Here is a 21,697-nt window from a genome sequence, read left to right on the forward strand (position 1 = left end):
ATGTGATTTGCTCCCGAAAATATAGAAGTGACACAAATCTCAAGCTGGGGGCAATGTTGCCTTAACATCTGTTGCCTTAACATCTGCGTTTGTGTTTTTGTAATAATTTAGTAATTGAGACCGTAAACTGTACAAGAGATGTTGGCCATCGCTGTCTTGAAATTATCCACATAATATAGAGACATTTGCATGCAATGTGCTACATACTCAAAAGCAAGCATTGGTTTATTCAAGTGAATATTAGTTTACATGATCAATAAAAATCCCATTATGGATGAAAAATTAAGTTAGAGAACAATGACCTAAAGTAACTTTCTCTTGAATGATGTCACAGAATCAGGATCAGGTCGTGCATCGCTGGCCAATCACATCCAAGGAGTGGATCTTGAGGCGGGGCTGAGCTCAGATCTACAGGCCTTCCGTGAAAGATATTATTCTACCAAGATGTTAAATATTTTCTCAGTATCAACAATTCAAGCAAAACAACTGCTTGTCTCTAATTATTTAAGGCCCAAACCATGTCTGGTTGTTTGGGTTGGCACACGTCAACATACGTCTGGAGCTGCACAGATCTGGAAATTAAATTGCAATGCACCCAAGAGAATGTCAGGTCCCCCCTGCAGTCGTTTTTGGGGTGTTTTCCAAGTCTATTTTACATATTTTCCACATTTTTGTGTCAGAACAATTGAATTGTACGACTCAACCCCTACACTTGGTAACTCTTATGTGCAGTTTCCCGGATACGGATTAGCGTAATCCAGGACAAACATTACCGTGTGCATCTTGAGATAAAACAATCGCATTGATGTATTTTAAGATGAGCAAGGGCAAGTTGTTTTTGATCAAGACGGGACTAACATGTTATTTAGTCTGGGACTAATCTTAAACCCTGTCTGGGAAACCGCCCCTTAAAGTTCAGCACAAAATATGCGCATGTAAGCGACACCCGTTCCACATTCTCAATGCACTTCTAAAATGTGACCCTCCTTCACAACATCCATACTAACAAGTCTGGATGACTAGTAAGAACATGTAAAGTCAGAAGCATTCCTGTCAGTGGTGTTTCCAAACACCCATTGAGATAAGAAACAGAAATGCTAGCCACGCTTTTGAGTGCTTCCAAGATTTTCTTGCTTATTTATCTTTTATCTAAAGGACATTATTCAGGTAAGATTATCTATCTATCTATCTATCTATCTATCTATCTATCTATCTATCTATCTATCTATCTATCTATCTATCTATCTATCTATCTATCTATCTATCTATCTATCTATCTATCTATCTATCTATCTATCTATCTATCTATCTATCTATCTATCTATCTATCTATCTATCTATCTATCTATCTATCTATCTATCTATCTATCTATCTATCTATCTATCTATCTATCTATCTATCTATCTATCTATCTATCTATCTATCTATCTATCTATCTATCTATCTATCTATCTATCTATCTATCTATCTATCTATCTATCTATCTATCTATCTATCTATCTATCTATCTATCTATCTATCTATCTATCTATCTATCTATCTATCTATCTATCTATCTATCTATCTATCTATCTATCTATCTATCTATCTATCTATCTATCTATCTATCTATCTATCTATCTATCTATCTATCTATCTATCTATCTATCTATCTATCTATCTATCTATCTCATGTTTGTAATATTCCAGAAGCTTTACAAGACATCAGCAAATACATAAAGCATTATGAAGGCCTGACGTACGATCGAGATCTTTTAAAGCAACAGCACCAGCGTATCGTACGGCAAACTCGTCTGAACGATCGAGTGCTTCACCTGAACTTCAACGCATTTGATAGGTACTGATGACATTTCAAGCGTTCAGATGTACACTGGTTTACAGTAACACTTTTAATATGTGACCCTTCGGTTATGCACTTGTTGTAGGGTTTTCCACTTGCGTCTCAAGCGAGACATCGCCGGCTTTACAGAGGATTTCAAGGTCCAGTCACAAAATACTACGAATTTGGGGGATCTTTCCCACATATTCTCGGGAACCCTCCAAGGTGGGAAGTGTTTCAACATAATTTTTTTTTAACATTATCACATTAGAAAAAAGACCATGAATCTTCCAAGTATATGCATGATGGAACAGCATTGTTGAGTTTGTTGAGTTTGGGCTGGGGTGTTGGGTTTAAATGTCATTCTTTCAATTCATTGTCATGTTTCTCAGATTTTGGTTACAGGTTAACATTTATACTTTTTGTCAGTGATTTAGATGCAAATAATGCGGACTGCAACTGGCAAATACGTGGTCACTTAAAGGTCCAGTGCATGAAAAATAGCGTTGCGAATTGCAAACAACGACTCACTCCACCCCTCCCTTTCCAAACACTACGGTGGCTGACACAGGACAAATATGTCATCACGTTTTCGCTTCTTGCCGAAGGAGATATAACATATTTTCAAAACGCCCTCTGTAGAGCAGTTTGTCCGTTTAGGGCTACTGTAGATGGTGTGTAAGGGGACCTGCTGTGTGTGTAGATAGAAATATCTCATTCTGAGGTCATAAAAACATAACGCTTCATTATGTAAGATCTTTACACACCTCTGAAGACATAGTTATATTGCATCTCCAAAAAAAGTTCACATTGGACCTTTAAATCAAATTAAGTCTCTTGACCAAATGTCATGATATAGTTTCTAAAATTAAGTAGACTTTGTGACATGTTCTTTGCTTTGTTTTTAAAGATGAGAGTGATGGTTCCTGTCACGGTTCTGTTCGCGAGGGTCAATTCGAAGGCTCCATTACCACAGCCAATGGCACATTCTATGTGGAGCCCATTGACAGATACACAACCAGCAAATCAGAGCATCATTCCATCATTTATCATGAAAACGATGTGGGTAAGCGATTCAAAACCTAATTCTTCCATCGCATCAGTTCTGATGTAGTCTCATATATTTTGTATATCTTTTGGGAATTATGATTTGATGGCTTTTACGTTTATTCAATTATGACTTAAGACGCTTTTATCGAATGTGAGGATAATATTTTCTTCACCTCCATGATATGTTCACGAATGTTGTTGTAGCTTGGAAAGGAAACATCTGCTATGAAAATAAATGGAAAGAATATGTGAACCGCAGGATATTCAAGAAAACAATGTAGGAAGCAGGATATATGTACAGTATATGTATAGATATCGTAGGAAACAGGACACATAAAGAAACATGATTTTATGATTGGATTGTGTAAAGTGGTCTTAACAGATGGTTGGGAGAGAGGAGGCGCTTGAAAACAAGACTTTCTTGCTTTATTCGCTTTCTCTTCGACTAAACACAGTTGCCAACTGTTTGCTTTTACTGTTTAACTGTTTGTGTTTAGAAATAGCGTCTTTGTTCGTATCGTTCTTTTTCATATAAGTGACCCCCTGTCTCTACAGCAGAAGGTAAACATTAGCAGAGCGACATGTGTCTGTGTATTATGTGGATATGGGTGGTCATGTGATCTTCTGGTTGAAGTCACACCATATCATGAGGCTCCAAGGTTACTCCAGAGCGTTTCCCATGATTCCAAAGGCTGTATGTTACTTATTCATTGGCTACACATGAAGCTTATCGCTACGAATGTGTGTTGTGTGGTTCCCAGGTAATCTTTTAGGTGATTCTTTTTATAGACCATATCTAGAGAGCCAACAACTTTCCATAATGAAAAATGTCTAAAAATACAGTGGAAAAGCTAACAATAATAATAAATAAATAAATAAATACTATTATTAATTACAACAAAAATTATAATATTAATACTTATTGTATAATAAAATACAACTACATATTAATTATCAAAAATGAACAAAACCGCATACAACGCTAAAGCATAAATCAGATCTATATGTCTGGGTCACCATTTGCACACAATCGTAAATGAATTGTTTATGTATGTCTGATTCCTCTCTTTCTGGATAATCCAGTGGATTTTCTGCCATCTGGAAGTTGAAATTTACAGGAAGACGGGTGGCATTGATTAAGTTTCACTGAAGATAAACAAAAAAATCTGAACCAGCCAACTGAGCAACACAGAGGAAAACACATCTGTGTTTGCCAAATCTGTGAAATTGAATTTTAATATCAATTCATTAGCATCTCTAGCTGGTTCAACAACAGTAAAGCCAAGGTTGTGGGTTCAAATCCCACAGAACATGCTGATATAAGTGTTTACCTTAAATGCCTAGTGTCTGCCAAACAAATAAAAGTAACGTAAACTACAGGCCATTTTGTTTTAAATATGATCTATTGCCAACATTCTTCATGCTGGATATGCTCCCACAAGTGTGTTTTTACCCAAATATTCACTTTAATATCCACAAACCTCTGGTGCGGATAGTTTCTCTATAGCCATATTTTTCCTCAAAGAACTTCTGGGACCTTTCTGATCCGGTCTCTGCAGGCGCAACTACTTGAAAGAGATGGTTGGAAAATGGAGCCAATGTCTGGAAGTAATTCCATCAGTGGGTCAATGGCTGACATTTCCCGCTCCATCTGTCTGCACGCAGTTGCAGATCCAGGAACAACTTTACCAGCCTTTGTGTTCACAGAAACCGATACGGTCATCATTTAACATGCGATCTGAGAACAGCTGCGGGTTCGGCAGCCAGGTTGATTCCTGCACACCAGGATGGTGATCCAATCACATCGTTCCTCTAGTTACATGGGGGCAACCTGACATTTAAACCCCCTTCGATATTTTACATTTATGCATTTGGCAGACGCTTTCATCCAAAGCGAATTACATTGCATTATCCTGTACATTTGTTTCTAAGCACGTGCAAATCCCCTGGGATCGAACCCATGACCTTGGCGTTGTTAACGTCATGCTCTTACCACTGAGAGCCATATTTTATATGCATGAAAGTGACCTGCCCATTCACCTGAAGTAGTGCGAGTTGCAAGTGTGCTTGTTAAACTTAAATAAAGATCTTCTTCCTCGATGACAAGCAACAGGATTAACTCACATCGATTTAAGGTATACATTCATTTGTTGTTACACCAGTTTGTCATTCCTTGGTACAGTTCATTAAAAAGAACCGACTCTAAAAAGTGATTCATTCGTAAATCGGATACCCAACGCTGTCTTTGTAAACAGGTGACTGATGAAACGCATTACGCGATAAATATTTCAAGCTTTCTTGTCAAACATTTCAACAAATGACTCATGTCATGTCAAACGACGTTTTCTTAAGAGAGATTTACAGTTGTCTTTTACGGATTTTCAAGAAAATCCGTCGTACAGGAATGTGATGCGCTTTTGGCCATAATGTTACATTTTATGTTACATTTTACAATGAAGTTTTTCAACAGAGGTCAGGGAAGTCAACCTCTCAAGGATCACTTGAGCAAGACTGGTTGTGCAATGAATTACGATTTCAAGATGGCATAAGAGGGCTCAAGACATTTGCCACGTTTCTTCATTAGATTTGCATATCTGACATCCAGTCGTTGCACAGCGCACCAATGAAAAACGTATGAAACATTGAATTCATGTGTATCACAAATGTAGATTGAATACGATTCAGTTTACATACAAATGGTTTATATATAAATGATTTGTCAATCTGTCCAATACTGGTCGTTTTGTGGAATGTATTTGCACAGAAAAAGCATATTTCTTGACCCCGTCTTGAAAACCAAGCTAAAGTCGTTTTTGGTGATTTTCTGTTTTCTACATAAAATCATCCTACATCATTGTAAAGCACATCCTGTGAAAAATATAACATTGAGATATTTCATATTGACTGAGGAATTACATGTCAAAGATCGAAATCATAGTGAAATTTTTCATATTTTTAGCTTTTTTTGTTGTTTTACTAATCTAAAAAGTAAAATATTTTTCAGATGCCACTCCATTGAGAGACAGCCATGTTGGATTCTGTGGTGCCGACCAGCTGCAGCATCTTGTCCAGAACAACCATGAGGTCAGACATTACATCTGCTCCCACCTCATTTCCTAATCCTCGCACACCCAAACCGTCCATTAAGATGTACGCCATGTCTGAAAATAATTCTGAAGTCAGATGTCTGAATGATATTATTTATAGCCCGACGACAGTGGCAGTCGATTGTTTTCGCTTACCACCTGTGAATGGCATGCTACGGACAATCTATCTATTGTTTCACAGTACGTGTTCAAGGTCAGCGGGGTCTGTTTTCATCAGATAACATCGTATTTTAAGCGGCACTTTCCCACGTGTTTGGTGCAAAATCGAAGGAACAGATGTGAACCGCCTCCTCTCTGTAGGTTGTAAGAATGTCGGATCTCCTTGTCTTGTGACCCACAGATACCAGTCTCAAGGTCGAAGCGAACGGTGGACCAATCCAAAACCAGCTGCCTCCTCCATCTCTACGTAGACCATCTCTTTTACAAACGCTTCGGGAGTATCCAAGCGGTCGTGGCTCAGGTGAGCTGTGAAAAGCAGGTTCCTTCAATCCCGTTAAACCACATGTGACTGATGAAGTAACGTCTGCACGATCATAATATTTACTCCAATCCTCCCGAATTAGGATGCACAGCATGTTCTTTCCTCTATTCCACTGGGGAATTCTGGGAAGTTGTGGGGTTGTGTCCACTTTGGACCGTTGCCAGTTTCTTTACTATTGCTGTGAAACACAAATGGGTTTCACGCGAAGCATGGCGTAACCTAACATTTGTATGGTAACTGTGTATTGTTTGTTTGATGAGTTTTCCAGATGTGTTCTGGGGCTTTGAGGTCACGGTACCATTACTTTGTTGGCAGTTCCTATTTTCTAGGTATTACTTTTAATAGTTACGCAACTTATTTTTAAGGATTTCCTCTTCACAGCTGGTGTACTGTTATTGTTTCACAGAACCCCCTCATGTTTTTGTCTCAAGGAAAATTGAAAAACACCCCTTTATTGCATTTGCAGATCATGCCTGTTTTCATTTCATTTCTTTGGTTATTTTGCTAGTTTTTAATTTGGAGAAAAAAATATTTAGGTCATATTTAGTGTCTATTGAATTGGTCATATTCAGACAAATCATATTTTTCTATTTTGAAAATGGCTAACATCCATAGTTATTGTAGTTTTGATTACATTTTTATTTAATCTTTACTAATATTAAGAATTACCTTTTATTTTTAGATGTTTAGTTTTTGTGTTCATTTTAGTAAAATATTTAGCGATTTTTAGGGTGCTTTTGTGTCATTTTATTATGTATTTGTTTATTTTTATATTGCTATGTAATGGGACTGTCCTAAAGTGGTTTCAGTCTTTGTCAGTTTTTGTCAAACTAGGTAACTTCTCATCCTCCACTGCCCCACTCATATGTGGCCTGCCTCAAGGCTCCATATTGGCCCCCTCCCTTTTCTCCCTGTACATGCTTCCTCTGGGCTCTATCTCTAGACGGCATGGGATGTCCTTTCATTTTTTGCTGACGATACCCAGATCTATATACCTATTAAGAGGAATGATCCGTCAGCTCTGAATACCCTTTAAAGGTGCATAGATGAGGTCAAAATCTGGCTAGGTCAAACATTTTTAACGCTAAATGAAGATAAAACAGAGGTGATTGTTTTCAATCCGTCTGCTCATTCTCAGGCTCCCAGTCCTGATCTGGGCGGCTTATCAGCCTTTAGATTAGTTGTGTGCGCGAAGAGTCAATAAAACTAGACAAGCATATCTCCTATGTAATTAGCTCCAGTTTTTACCTACTCCACTTGCTGTTTAAAATCAAACACATTTCTCACTGTACTATGGTATTTTTCAGTCACAAATCATCCGCTCAAAATTGGTCCAGAATGCTGCTGCGAAATTCATTACAAGAAGCCGAAAATACGACAATATGACCCCTATTCTGAGGGCCCTCCACTGGCTGCCCATTCAATCCAGAATGGATCTGCCACTCGAGATTAGACTCTCTTTACACTTCTCATTTAAAAACATATTTCTTTGATCTGGCCTACAACTAATTCACTTTTCTTCCTTTTTTTACTATGTATTTTTATTCCTTTTACTGCGTTATCTGTATGCTGTTCTGTTTTTCCTTAGGTTTAAGATTTTCATTCTAATGTACAGCACTTTGGTCAGTCTTGTTTTAAATGTGCTTTAGAAATAAATGAACTTGAACTTGGTGAAAAATTCATATGTTTTAGTTTTATATAATCATTTTAGTGCTTTAAAATGATTTTTATTATTATCTCTTTAGGAACATTTCAATTATACATTTTTCCCCAATAATGTTTAGGTCAAACTTGTTTGATTTCAATAAACAAAAGCGCTTTCGATGTTTTATTTTGAGTAAACAAAAATAACCTTGCTTGAATAATGATATATTGTCTGTCTCACTTCATGACTTCATTGCATAAAAACATATTCTACATGGGAGTTCTTCAACGAATACCTTATAATTTTCGGTGCATTTTAATTTAAAAAAATGAAAACTTGTTATTTTTATAATGACACACTTCACCCAATTGCTTTTTATATATACAGCTTGTTAAAGTTGTATAAATGGGTGTTGGTGCCCGGGCAATGCTCCAGTCATCATTACTAACCCACATTGCTTGATTCTCCCAGTATAGCTCTCATTTGTTGTTTGCTAACATGTTGGCCAGATAGCCGCTGTGATTGGTTGCGTTCTCTCAGAAGCTTAATGTGCCACATTCCTTTGACCGTGACTGGGGCAAAACACAGTCTGGAGACTTGATCGCCAGCTCATAAATCTCTTCTGCATGAAGCAAGTCTTGAGGGATCAAATCGTAGAGATAAGAACAGTGCCTCTGTCTGTCTGCTTATCCGTCTAAAATATATTGTTTTGGGGTTTTGCCTTTTGTAGGGCTGTATAGGTATCAGGACAATGTGCTCATATATGATAATTAACAATTAATGGTATTTTATTTTTCGCAGCTGGCCTCTTACATGAAAGTAGTCAACGACATTTATGACCGAGCCGACTTTGATGGCATACAGCTGGTCAACTTCAAAGTTAAATTTCTCACTGTAAGGCATCTATTTACCATTTTTGTGTATAGTTTTGTTTCTCGTGGCAGACTTTAGTTTACACACTGCTATTGGTGTAATGGTATATTGTGACACGGTATACATCACGGTATAAACAAGCAATATGTATTGTAGAATGTTGAGATGCCAATGTGTTTTAGTGTTTTGCTAATTTACGAAGCTCTCTTATAGCTTTATACATTTATCATTTTAATTTGTAGGTTAAAATTAAGTTTTATTTCTCGGTCACTGACTGTTTCTGTTTTTGACTGACCTGAATTTGTATACATAAGGTTCAATGAACCCTAAATGTTGCACGTTGAATATAAAATTAAAATCTTATATTTGGAAATAATGTTTAAACATGTTGTTAAAAACATTGTGAAACTATCGTTTTATTGACCCAGTATATTATGTTTCTTTTATTGAATTGTGAGCTGAGCATATTATGTATTGTCACCTGTCTGAATACAGGTGAGGACGGAAGAAGACCCCAGCAGTCCTTTGGACCAGACCTACATTGGACCCGAGAAGCTTTTGAGTCTCTTTTCTGAAACAAACTGGAACGACTATTGCCTTTCTTATCTGCTGACCAACAGAGACTTCAGCGGGGTTCTCGGCCTGGCCTGGAGTGGAAAACCAGGTAACATTTCAACCCCTTCACTCAGAACTGCTGAATCGGTGACACGAGCCTCCACATTAACGCCCGCAACAGATATCACGTTGGGTCCACCGGGGAATATTGTTGCACCTGGTGACAGCCAACTGGGCTTTGTATTCCATTAGGGAGTTTGGTATGTGACCCCTGTCCAGAGTCGTCATTGTTGCGACGTGAGATCAAAGCGAAGCACTCTGATAACATCACTCCGGCCCCAAACAACCTATTGAAAATGTGTATAGGGTGTGGAGGATGTCTTGGGGAAGTTGTTCTTAGGAACATATGTTCTCGTGTAAAATTCTGAGAAACTGACTTTCTTGGAAGCATGTGTTGCATTGTTCTGTGTTGACAGTTCTATTAGATGAACATGGAGAAATAACATTTAGAAAACACAATATCACGCTTTCTTGTTAATTATTTGTTTACAATAACACGTATTGTATGTACAGTGAGACAAGCAGATCATCAGAAATGTATTTCAAGAGGTGAACAGAGGAAAGTATTTTTACCCTGGAAAATGTGTAAACATTTTACTTCACTACATTATGCAGCATATGATCATATTTTGAACTCCACTACATATACTTTATACATTTTCTAGGTGCTTTTTTTTATAATTTTGAGTAAAGTTCTTGAGTTAAAGTAAGAAAGTTCTGGCTTTTTAATGTACCAAAGTTGAAATGTATGTACGAATTCTGTCGTCATTTACTCACGCTCAAGTGGTTCCAGACCTGCGTATATACAAAAGAAGATATTTTGAAGAATGTGGGGAATCAAACCTTTTTGGGGCACTATTGACTACCATAATAGTTTTTCAGTAACACACTACTTAAAGCATATATGTATAATGTATCATAATAGTAGTTTTAATGACTTGTAATACATCTTATAATGCAGTGTAATGTCTCATGAATAATTGTACCTAAACTTCATACTTTATAACACTCATCAATTCATATTTTAAATTTGGTTATAATTCTTTACAACAACATTTAAGTTTAACAACACGCATTATGAACAATCATAATGCATTACTCTTTAATAACCCTTTATAATGCATTTAGCACAAAGGCTTTTATTCTGACAATAGGGGTCAAGGGTGCCCCAGAACGGTTTGGTTACAAACATTCTTCCAAATGTCTTTCTTTGTGTTTAACAGAACCACGAAATTTATGCAGATTTGGAAGACAGAATTTGCATGTTGGGTGAACTGTTTAACTGTTGAAAGGTATGAGATAACATGTATTTATGAAGTATAGGGTAGTGAAATTATGATATATGCTTTATATTATAATGTACCACATCTCCAAAGTAAAAACGGATGATTTTAAAAGAAAATATTTGGGAGATTGTTAACTTACAGTTCTTGGTCACTATTGACTTCTATAGGAATAAAAACTACTATGGTGGTCAATGGTGACCTAGAACTGTTTCCCACATGCTTAAATATCTTTCTCTGTGTTCAAGAGAAAAAAGGAGTTTATACAGATTTGGAACAACTTGAATGTGAATAAATGAAGACAGACTTTTCACTTTGGGTGAACTGTCCCTTTAAGTACCATCCACCTCTGTTAAAAACATGATACCCATTTAATGGGTTGAACAGCTGCCCCAGGTCTGTTGTTATGGAAGCTACAATGCTCTACCAGTTGAGCTGCACGATTCATAGCAAATCTCTCTTGTGTATTGATCATAATGTGTTGTTGGTTAATACTGGGCTGGTCGGTCTACAGGACTTGAAAAAAGGATGGACGGATGCATTCACAAAGGTTGCGCTCTGGAAGCGTCCGCTCAATGCGAGGCCTGCTCAACCGTGCAGTCATTGTTTTGGTTATTATTGTTGTATTATGAGGAGCAGCTGAGATCTTTGAATGTTGCCATAGGATTCACCACAGCGCCCGGTGTGATTGGCTGAGAACGGGGGTGTGAGTCCACCAAAACGGTCATGTGACCTCAGAGGTATGTGCTCCCCCAATGCTTATCCAACACAACAGGGGGACGACAGCATTCCTGTTTGTGGATTTGCCCGCATGGCGAAGTATTCATGTGAGATTTCATTCGAAACAGACCCACTCCGGCATGCATGATGAATAAATACGCCTCAGGTTGTGTTAGATGTGACTTGGGATTACTTTTTTGCTTTTGCGGAACACAAAGGAAGATATTTTGAAGAACGTTGGTAACCATACAACATTGACCCCATTGATTTCCATTGTACAGACACAAAACCACAGAGACTTTTCTCAAAATATCTTCAATTGTGTTCCACAGAAGAACGAGGTCAACATTTTTGCATTGACGTTACAATACTATGCCAAAGTGTGTGTGTTGACAGATTGTGTCATACAAACCTCGTGACAAAAATGGCCCCAGTGGAAAAAGTGCCTGATATAGACCTGTGAAACTCTGCGACTTCAGCGAGGGTGAACCTCCCCGAGGCTCCATCCGAGTCACCTTTCGTGTTCGGTAACGTTTTCCCAGAGTCAAGCGATCTGAACTCGAGCAAAGCGCAGTAAATGGTTCACCTCCGTTTCAGTCAGCTGAGATGAGTAAGCCCTACAGTTTGTTCTCCGACCAGTAATGAAAGTTATAATACATAACTATGTCTCCAGAGGTGTATAAAGACCTTACATAATGAAGCGTTATGTTTTTATTACCTTAGAATGAGATATTTCTATCTACATGCTGTACACCACGTGCCCCCTTACATGGATTCTGCCATGTTTTTCTACAGTTGCCCTAAACAGACAAACTGCTCAAAAGCGCGCGTTTCATAAACACGTTATCTCCTTCGACAAAGAAGCGAAAACGTGACGACATCTTAGTCCTGTGTCAGCCATCGTAGTGGAATCCGTTGGACCACAAGATGCCACTAAATACACTGTACCTTTAATATACCTGTTTAGGGTAGGGGTTTCAATCACATGACACTGCGTTTTCAAAAACGCTGTTTAAGTAGTGCCGAGCGCTATAAATGAGAGTCAGATGAAGGTCATAAATCCTGCAGCGCACACATGTTTTACGTCAGCCGGTTCGCTCAACATTGATGTATGACTCCTTAAGATGCAAACGAACCCTTTCCACGGCGATGATGTAATCGGTTAGCACTGTGTGAGAATGACCATCTGTTTGTGATCTGCAGTAAATGTGTCTGCTGGCGTAATATACAATTGGCTTAAAAGAAAGGAGCTCATGAGAGAGAAGAAAGAGCTCTGCTAGGGGTTTCTTGCACTCTCAAATCATGACAGAAGCCCTCTAAAGAACAGTTGACGCATCCATTTCCAGGAGACCGAATGCTTTTACTCTGAATCTGGTCAAGGGAGATAACTTAATCTTGAGCTAAATGACCCGAGTGATGCCAAGCTTGACTCGCCTGTTGTTTAACCCTTCGCTTGGTCAGAACCTTTACGACCTTAATTCAGTTTTACAACTTTATTTGTATCTCTGTTTAGATGATCGAGGTGGAATCTGCTCTCAGATGGTCAGAAACAACAGCCATAACACGGGTCTGATCACACTGCAGACGTACAGCCACTATCTCTCCACCAAACATGTGCAGCTGACCTTCGCCCATGAGCTGGGTCACAGTCTTGGAGCCCCAGTGAGTTTGTGCATTCATCTCTCGTGGTTAAAGGAAGATCTATTGACAGACATGCAATATAATATACATAACTATGTCTTCGGAGGTGTATGAAGACCTTACATAACGAAGCGTTATACATTTCTATCTTCTTACACCGGGGGTCCCCTTAAATGTGCATTTCACATGTAAGCACGACGAGGGTCGAAACTGCGGTGACCCGGGGATAACCAAAGGGAAAGGATGGTTCCTGATGTACCCACAGGCCTCCGCCAAGATTGAGGAGAACACCGACAGGTTCTCCCCCTGCAGCCTGAGGCACATGAGCAACATTCTGAAAATCAAGAAGGATAATTGTTTCGTAGGTAAGAAGCCAAGTACCTTTAGCTATAATAGTCGATTGATTGGTTAATTGTTCAAATCAGTTTTTTAAAGCACTCATGAGCACACTTCGGAGACCCGAGGGGTCTAATGCTAACGAATGCATACAATCTCATACAATGGAGCTTATCTCCGCGCCTGATCAGAGTTGTGTCTGTTTTGTCTTGTCAGTCAGCGATCAGCCCATCTGTGGAAACCGCATCGTAGAGGACGGAGAGGAATGTGACATTGGGAATGACGTCAATGATCCGTGCTGCTACAGCTCGAAAGAGCCAGTGGGTGTCAAGTGCCGACTGAAGCCTGAGAAGCAATGCAGGTTCATTTTGATCCATTTTTGATCATATAAATGATGGACAGATGATGTCAGGTGGCGCTCGTGTGCAACATCTGAAACATTAAAAATAATTGAATTTCCTTAAGATTTAGTCTCTACATTTTTTACAGAAGCCAGGATGTATTGTATGGCATGAAATTAAATAAATGTGTCAATTTCTATACCTTTTACTTTAGTAACTGTTTATATTTTACAGTCCCAGTCAGGGTCTATGCTGCAGCGCTCAGTGTGTCTATAAGGTAGCCGGGCAGATATGTGGTCAACCACCCGAATGTCGGAAACAGAGCGCCTGCGGCGGTTCCTCTGCCGTGTGTTCAGATCCCGCTGCCAAGCCAGACATGACATTGTGCAACAACGGCACACGGGTTTGTTTTAAAGGGGTACGTATGGGGACAGCCTGGGGGCTTGCTTAAAGGGACTGTTCACTTAAAAATGAAACTTTTCTCACCCCCATGAGATTCTAAAATCTCTCTCAAGAGTAAAACACAAGGAGACATTTTTTTAAGAATCTTTGTAATGTTCTTGCTTTCCATACAATGGAAGTGAATGGGGACTGGGGTGTTTTAAACAGACAATTCGCTTAACATTAAATGTTAAACATTAAACTGCTTTTTTCAACTCTATTTGATACAGAACTGCATGACTTTCTGTCACCTACGAAATGCAGGGAGATATTTTGAAGAATGTTGTTAATGCTCTTATTAATCCATACAATGGAAGTGTATAGAGACAAGGGACTTTCCTAAACAGACAGTTCACTCAAAAATAAATGTTGTGTCATCGTTTTCTCATCACAATTTGATTCCTTACTGTATGACCTTCTGTCATCTGCGAAACGCAGATATTTAGAAAAATGTTGTAGATACTCCTATTTATCCGTACAACTGGAGTGAATGGGGACTGGAGCTGTCAGTCACTATCATTGTGCTTCTAACATCTCCTCGTGTGTTCTGCAGACAAAAGTAAGCCATTTAAGTTTGGAACATCCTGCGACCGAGTAAACGATGACAGAATTGTTTATTTTTAGCTGAACGATGACGTTCGACCCGTTTTCAAATGTTAGACATGTGATGCCAATGTTTGATTTCATTGACAGCCCCGTGCTTCTTTTTTCGAGCCAAATTTTAAACATTATGTTGTGTAAATGTTAATGTGCATGCATGAAAGATATGCAGGATATATCTTATAAATCTATAGTTGCAATGCAAGATTTCTTTGACACTTGCAATAAATTTGTGTTTTTTTATGTGCTCTCCAATTACACAATGTTGCTGGCTGTGGCTTGGCCTGGTTGGCACAGGACTGCAGTCTTTCTCTTTGTGCGCTGTACGACATGGTGCAATGTGACTGTCCTGGAGACAACCGAACAGAGAAGTGCTACATGTGCTGCCAGCAGAGAGGTAACCACAATGTTCCACCGCATAAGAACGTGTCTACTGCTGCATAAATAAGCTGTTTGACATTTACTCTGATATAACTGCTCTGTAAAATCTGAATGAAGCGCATGTGTTTGTGCATAGCTTTGAATGGGCAACATGTTTATTTAAATTTTCCTCAGATAAACCTCACACCTGTGCGAGCACTACCTCGTCCGTGCTTTCACAGCAGTTTAACGGTAAGCGCGTAGCGTTGCTTCCAGGAGCCCCTTGCTCGGGAAACCGGGGCTACTGCGACAGGTTCAAACTGTGCCGAATTTTGGATGCAGACGGTCCTATTGCGAGGCTTAAAAATTACTTCCTGAAATTGGATGAATTTGAGGATTTGGCTGACTGGATGAAAGTCAGTACACCATGCACCTTTAGAAATGACTAAAATACATATATTTTTAAAAGCACTTAATATTTCAAATGACTTATTTCCTCCACAGGCGTATTGGTGGGCAATACTTCTGGCTATTCTCACTACTTCGGCGATAATGGCAGGGACGATCTGTGTTCTCGGACAGCCCTTGGAGACGGATTATAACCAGTAAACATCCGTCCACTTGGGTCTTTGAAACTTGCAAAAAGAGACATTGCTTTTGAGACAGTTTGTGAATGTAAAAAAATCCAGATGTTCAGATGGGAGCGAAATAGAGATTTTGCACCTGTCAAAACGTGATTTAAGTTTACATTCACCACCCACGTGACGTGTACTGTAACATTTGTCATTTCAAGGATATTTGAATGACATTGCTCATCTGACATTTGAATGCTGTCCAATGATCCAACAATGAGTCATTGTGTATTCTCCATAACTTCCTACACAACATTGCCAACAATTATTTCGAGAAAGTGTGAGACGTGACATTTACATATTTTGAAATCTCTTTAATCAATGCTCGGTCATAAAACAGGTTTGACCAAAACAACAGATGGCTGAAGTTAAATAACTAGAGCATACGCTTTGTTGTGCGTTAATAGTAAAAATTCTGCACTTCAGAGAGAAAGATTTATTTGTAGTCCCGATACTTGCGGTAGATATCAGCCAGGTCAAAATTTAACCAGTTCACAATCTTTTGGCTCGGATTTTAGGACAAGTTGTGTCCAATCCTGACACCAGTTTGTTTGAGCTGTTGGATTTGCTTTCACTATCTATCTCTTTGTGTCGTCCTTGTTCAGGTTACCGCGATAAGAACGAAGAACTATGTGACATTTTAACTAGATCTCAAATAGGGTAAAAAAGGTCAAAAAACAGCTCTAGACGGTTTCATCAGACGCACGTGCTTGGCCCGAAGTTAACTTCCGCTCTGTGTTTGTTTTTTGATATTACAATGAAATAATATTTTATGGTATATGAATTGTATTAATTAAAACTTATTAAAAGTTATTGATTCTTGGGGGAGATCTAATGGAAGTTTAGTTTGGGCCACTTTGTTGGTGAAAGCGTCAATGGGTAAAAAATGCAATTGCTATAATTGTTTAAAAATGCATTTTATTATACTTTTACGGTACTTTGTTACAAATATTTTAAGTATTCAATTATTTCTACAAAAAATACTGTATTTAAAAAATAAAATATATGTAAAAATCTTAATTACGCATGTGAAATGAGAAAATATCTCTATTTAGCTTAAAGACAAAATTTATTAAATCTTTACATATACAAATATATACAGGTTATTTCTTCATTGTTGTTGTACATTTTATGATTCATGTGAGGTCATAAATCGATTAAAGGACAGTATACTAAATTCAGTCTTTTTACTTTATGTATCAAGTGCCAAAAATACAACAAAGACACAACCAACGTGTTGTTAGTACCAATAATACAACACATCCAACATACAGTAGATGTGTCATGTTTTCATATTTGAGGTATAAGAAATTCTTTAATTGGGTCATTAGATCAACTAATATGACTAAATGCAGCTGTTTGCACTTGTTGAAATTTATTTGGAGTCTTCCGTAGGGAGCATCTGAACACATTTGTTCTTTTTGGACATAGAAGTGATTGATGATTTTATTCGTGTAGCCTGACTGTGAAGAATTATTGTCCAGAAACTACTTGGACAGGGTAAATACACCCACAAAGTTTGATTTAAAAGCGGTTTCTTTAACATTTTAGCTCGTAAAATCACAGATTAAAGTGTCCAAGCCATTTGAGTTCTTCATGAACTCAATGAATTGTTAAATACGACCTAAACATATAGCCTTGTTAAAGCCAAAAAACAATATCACATATTGTGACTAAGATCACACGGTACCAAATCACCTCTTCACCTAATGTTCTTATTAAATAACTTACAGTTTAAGGCTTTTTAGCCGATGCGATTTACCTTTCAGAAACCCTTTAGGGGGTCCATTATTCTTCGATGTCACATCAACATTTTAATAAAGCACTGTTTTGTGTCATGGCCATTGTGTAACAATGGTAGTTGTGCTTGTACCAAGACTCAAAATGCATGAATTACATTCATGCCCAAACATTATATGTTCAAAACAGTCAGTGCATTCTTAATAAATAACAGCTGTATAAATATTACTTAAGTGCTTTGTCAAGAAAAAAACTGGAGTATATCTTTTTAAGAATAATATCATGGGCTCTTCAATCTGGGCCTGTGTTGTGGCAAAGAAAATACAGTTATTAAAGATATTCTTCATTATGTGTAGAGATTAGGTATAAAAGCTGTACAGAACGTCACCTTTTAGATGAAGATCGCCACGACTCCTTGCATTTCACAAATATTACTTCCTGAGCTGAAAGTGCTCTCGGTTGATCTTTTGAACAAAACACAAACCTAGAAACCAAAGATGAACAGAGGTCCACGCGATGTTTGCATAAATTACGTGAATTATTATGATTACATAAATGAATGTGATCGAATCTAATGCATTAACAACACATTTTTGGGCCACTTTATGCGTTTACTTAAAATAGCAGGAACGTACTTCTTTTGTGTTTCTCCAGCTCGGACCCAGATCTTTTGGACCTGTACGCCAGAATCTCCAAACCACCACTTGGACAGCTTATTGAATAAGGAGGAACTGGAATCCTCCAATTTGAACTTCAGCATTAGAAGATCACCAACATCCTTGTCAGTCACCACAAGGAAGGAGTGCGTCCTATTTGTGGTAATCTTCTCCTGGCTATTAAGACATTGAGAATAGTTAGAAACATGAAGTTAGATTGGTTATGAACTCTATATGAGATTACTCACACATTAAGTTGAAGGTCCTCTGCGTCACCGTTGGTTCCATGGAGTGAGATCGTCACTGCTGGTTCCATCTCCAACTGGTTCAACTTTCCAAGAAAATTGATCTTCAGCTGATAGTGAAAAACTGAAAAAGGTAAATGTTGCCATGTTAAAATTAAGTACGTCAAGGCAGTAGAAGAAGGTTTGTAACTCAACGCTAACCTCTGAAAGGCATGGACGCTTGTGTCATGGTGAACATCTTGGCACTTCGTGCCTTGCGCACTTTGCTGATGTCGTAGCCCACAGTGCTACATCGGTTCTTGCGACACTGAAGGCACATGCCCCGGTCGAACATCTCATTGGTCCCGCAGCGGTAAGCTTGGCTGGCTTTTTCTTCGTTCAGCAAGGAGTCGATAAACAGGTGGACGGAGCGTTCGTGCTCACATTTGATAGCCTCATTTATAGCTGAAATTGTAAATTTTAGTCCACAAATGGACAATATTACTAAATATAGATATAGGAACATTAAATTTTGTCTGAAATTGGATATTCCAGATCAGAGTCATTACCTAGTATTCCAAAATTGGCGATATTCTCAAGGGCTCCTCTCAAGTTACAGCCAGGCTGGAAACTTCCTCCATTGGGGTATATATCCACATGACCAACGGGCTGCTGGATACCAATACTGAGACCAAGGGAACGGCCGGTGAAAGTGTGGAGGACGTCCACAAAATGGGCATCATCTGGGGATAGCCGTCTATGGGCATGAACGCCTTCGAAGTCCGGCCCTGCTGGGTCTAAACCTGCCAAAACACAAAAATAGGACATTTAAAAAGATATTATCCTTCATTTACACATCTTTATGGCATTTCCAATTTGTATGACTTTCTTCTGCAGAACACAAAGAAGATATTTTGAAGAACGTTGGTAACCACACAACATTGGGCCTCATTGACTTCCATTGTATACACGTTAAACCACAGAGACATTTCACAAAATAACTTATTTTGTGTTCCAAGTTTAAACGCTGTAAAACCATCAAACCTGCCTGTGATTCTTCCAACTTTGTTGGTGGCGTGACTCCCCGCAAAGCCTGCAACGTGGGCTCCAAGACTGTAGCCAATAAGATGCAACTTCTCCAAAGGAATATTTGTTATCTCCTATTAAATTGAAACAAAGTACAGTATATACACAAATACGTTTAAATGTGAATTCAACTCAACGAGTCACCATTGGATATTTACATTTATGAATTTATGCAAATGGTGTCGAACCCGTGACTTTGCTAATCCCATGCTCCACCATTTGATCTTATGTTTCATTTGATTTGCTAACCTCTAACCAGTCTATAAACAGTCCGATCTCCTTTCCCACTATCTTCGTGTTTTGCGCTGCCACCACATAATGGTCCTGCGCGGTTTCCAACCAGTCCACGACAACAACGTTGGCGTCTTTCTCCCTCTCATAGAGTGCGGCGACCAGTTTCTCAACCCAGCTCTCGAACAATCCAATTACCTAAGGAGAAAGACCTCGGTTACCATTAAGATGTGGAATCCTTTGAAAAAAGAATTGTGAAAACTTCTCATTTTACCGTCCAGCCATGAATGACCAAAAAGGTTTTTGAAGTGTTGTTAAATTCGCAGCTTCTGAGGGTTTCGGGTTTTCCACGCACGATGTAACAAACATCATTGTCTGGTTGGAATGGATTTCGTAGGGAGAACTTCACATTTGGACGGTTGGCATTGGCTGTGTTTTGGAGATCGTCGAGGAAATTGCCTATTTAAAGGAAAGATCATTCAAAATCATAAAAAACAAATAGATAATAGTCACTGAAGTGTTTTTATAATTCAACCAAATTAATAAAAGAAACAAATCTTTTTGTATGTATTTATGCATCGGATTTAAAGTGCTTCATAAAATAATCTACAAAAAGATCGTATTCAACTGAAGTGAGTATTATTAATGTGTAAAGCTTTCTTTACCACACTTAAACTAGCCATAGACACCTAGTGATCCACAAAATACGAGCAGCAAACAATAGTCATATGTTTACTACAATAATGTCACGTGCGTTCTCGAAGCGTGCGTTCACGAAATGCATTTTGGCAAATCTCGTACACAACCATAATGTTTACATTTCCCATAATGATCGCGTTACTAATGACTTAAGTTACAAAAAAAAACGCGTTTAAAATACAAGAAGCGCGCCGCGGTTTTATAAAACAATGCGCCTCGCGCGTGACCTATCAAATCAAATACAGTCTTGTGTTTACTCACCGAAAATGGCACTGGACGACTTTTCCTCCTTCTCTGAGAAAGCGAGCACAACCGCAAAGCTTAATATGAGCCAGAAAACGCATCGGCGTGACAAAACTGTCATGTCTTTAATGCGCAGGTTTTGGGCACGTTGGTGGTCGTCGCCAGTTCTAATTGCGCGCGCGCGTTAACGCAACAAACGACTAAAATCGAGTATTTTTGTAAACTCTCGGTGTCGCTTGAACACCAAGCTAATGAAATCTGAGCTTCAGAATTCTGTCAAGTTCCTACATACTACTTCTGAGAGCGTTTGGTCGCAGCCCACGGGCGTGGAAATGTGGTCGCAAGCATTTGTGTGAGAGACGCGGTTGCTGCGAGCGTAATTCAATGACGTTTGGACGTTGTGATGTCTCGCAAGGTCGTTCTTATGAACAGACAAATGTAGGTGAGAACTTTTAAACGTACAAATATGAAAATTCAGTCAGGGTTGACTTTTCCCCCGCATAGTTCCCGCAACAACAAAAAACGGCGTGAATGTCATTCTTTAGGATTTGGCATTTGCGTCACTGACGTCTGATCTTGCAGTCTGTCTGAAACAACATAAGGGTGAAGATAAGTTGCTATCGGGGGTTGTCATTAACTTTGTATATATTTGTCTGTTGTTTTTACTATATTTATTTTGCACTGTGCCTTTTGAGCAGGAAGCACAAAATCTGCACAGATGTGGTTCATTTAGATTTGAGAAAACTTCAAAATGCACTTTTATGGGTGATGTTAACCTAAACTCAAGTGTAGAACATTGATAAACAACATCACTGTTTATTTCTCGTGGATATTATTTCATTGAAAACAGCTGTTGGGTGCTAATATGCTTTA

At 38.6% G+C, this 21,697-nt stretch overlaps 2 protein-coding genes across 2 annotated transcripts; one reads left to right on the forward strand and one right to left on the reverse strand.

Moving 5' to 3' along the window:
* The first annotated feature begins 1,046 nt into the window (after positions 1–1,046).
* LOC306902424 (disintegrin and metalloproteinase domain-containing protein 10) lies at positions 1,047–17,119 on the forward strand. The gene is made up of 15 exons (XM_079470957.1): positions 1,047–1,167; positions 1,691–1,838; positions 1,927–2,045; positions 2,731–2,886; positions 5,875–5,954; positions 6,318–6,437; positions 8,905–8,997; positions 9,472–9,640; positions 13,108–13,256; positions 13,429–13,600; positions 13,788–13,932; positions 14,147–14,330; positions 15,251–15,350; positions 15,509–15,729; positions 15,818–17,119. The coding sequence occupies exons 1-15, from the start codon at positions 1,095–1,097 to the stop codon at positions 15,920–15,922; spliced, it is 2,034 nt and encodes a 677-aa protein (XP_079327083.1). The 5' UTR covers positions 1,047–1,094; the 3' UTR covers positions 15,923–17,119.
* Positions 16,845–21,396, reverse strand: lpl2a (lipoprotein lipase 2 a). Its single transcript, XM_079470960.1, has 10 exons — positions 20,843–21,396; positions 20,157–20,341; positions 19,901–20,080; positions 19,614–19,725; positions 19,135–19,368; positions 18,788–19,030; positions 18,590–18,710; positions 18,321–18,518; positions 18,074–18,169; positions 16,845–17,987 (listed from the first exon to the last, which is right to left on the reverse strand). The coding sequence occupies exons 1-10, from the start codon at positions 20,943–20,945 to the stop codon at positions 17,966–17,968; spliced, it is 1,494 nt and encodes a 497-aa protein (XP_079327086.1). The 5' UTR covers positions 20,946–21,396; the 3' UTR covers positions 16,845–17,965.
* Between the last annotated feature and the right edge of the window lie 301 nt (positions 21,397–21,697).

This window comes from Barbatula barbatula, assembly GCF_947034865.1.
Source record: "Barbatula barbatula genome assembly, chromosome: 13".
Classification (NCBI taxonomy): domain Eukaryota; kingdom Metazoa; phylum Chordata; class Actinopteri; order Cypriniformes; family Nemacheilidae; genus Barbatula; species Barbatula barbatula.

What these genes read in the sequence shown, in the direction of transcription:
- LOC306902424 (XM_079470957.1), top strand. Translation starts at nt 1,095, where the DNA reads ATGCTAGCCACGCTTTTGAGTGCTTCCAAGATTTTCTTGCTTATTTAT. An exon ending in TTATCATGAAAACGATGTGG is followed by an intron (nt 2,887 to 5,874) that starts GTAAGCGATTCA and finishes AATATTTTTCAG; the next exon opens with ATGCCACTCCATTGAGAGAC. An exon ending in TTGTCCAGAACAACCATGAG is followed by an intron (nt 5,955 to 6,317) that starts GTCAGACATTAC and finishes TGTGACCCACAG; the next exon opens with ATACCAGTCTCAAGGTCGAA.
- lpl2a (XM_079470960.1), bottom strand. Translation starts at nt 20,945, where the DNA reads ATGACAGTTTTGTCACGCCGATGCGTTTTCTGGCTCATATTAAGCTTT. An exon ending in AGCGTCCATGCCTTTCAGAG is followed by an intron (nt 18,711 to 18,787) that starts GTTAGCGTTGAG and finishes TACCTTTTTCAG; the next exon opens with TTTTTCACTATCAGCTGAAG. An exon ending in TGGCGATCTTCATCTAAAAG is followed by an intron (nt 17,988 to 18,073) that starts GTGACGTTCTGT and finishes GCCACAACACAG; the next exon opens with GCCCAGATTGAAGAGCCCAT.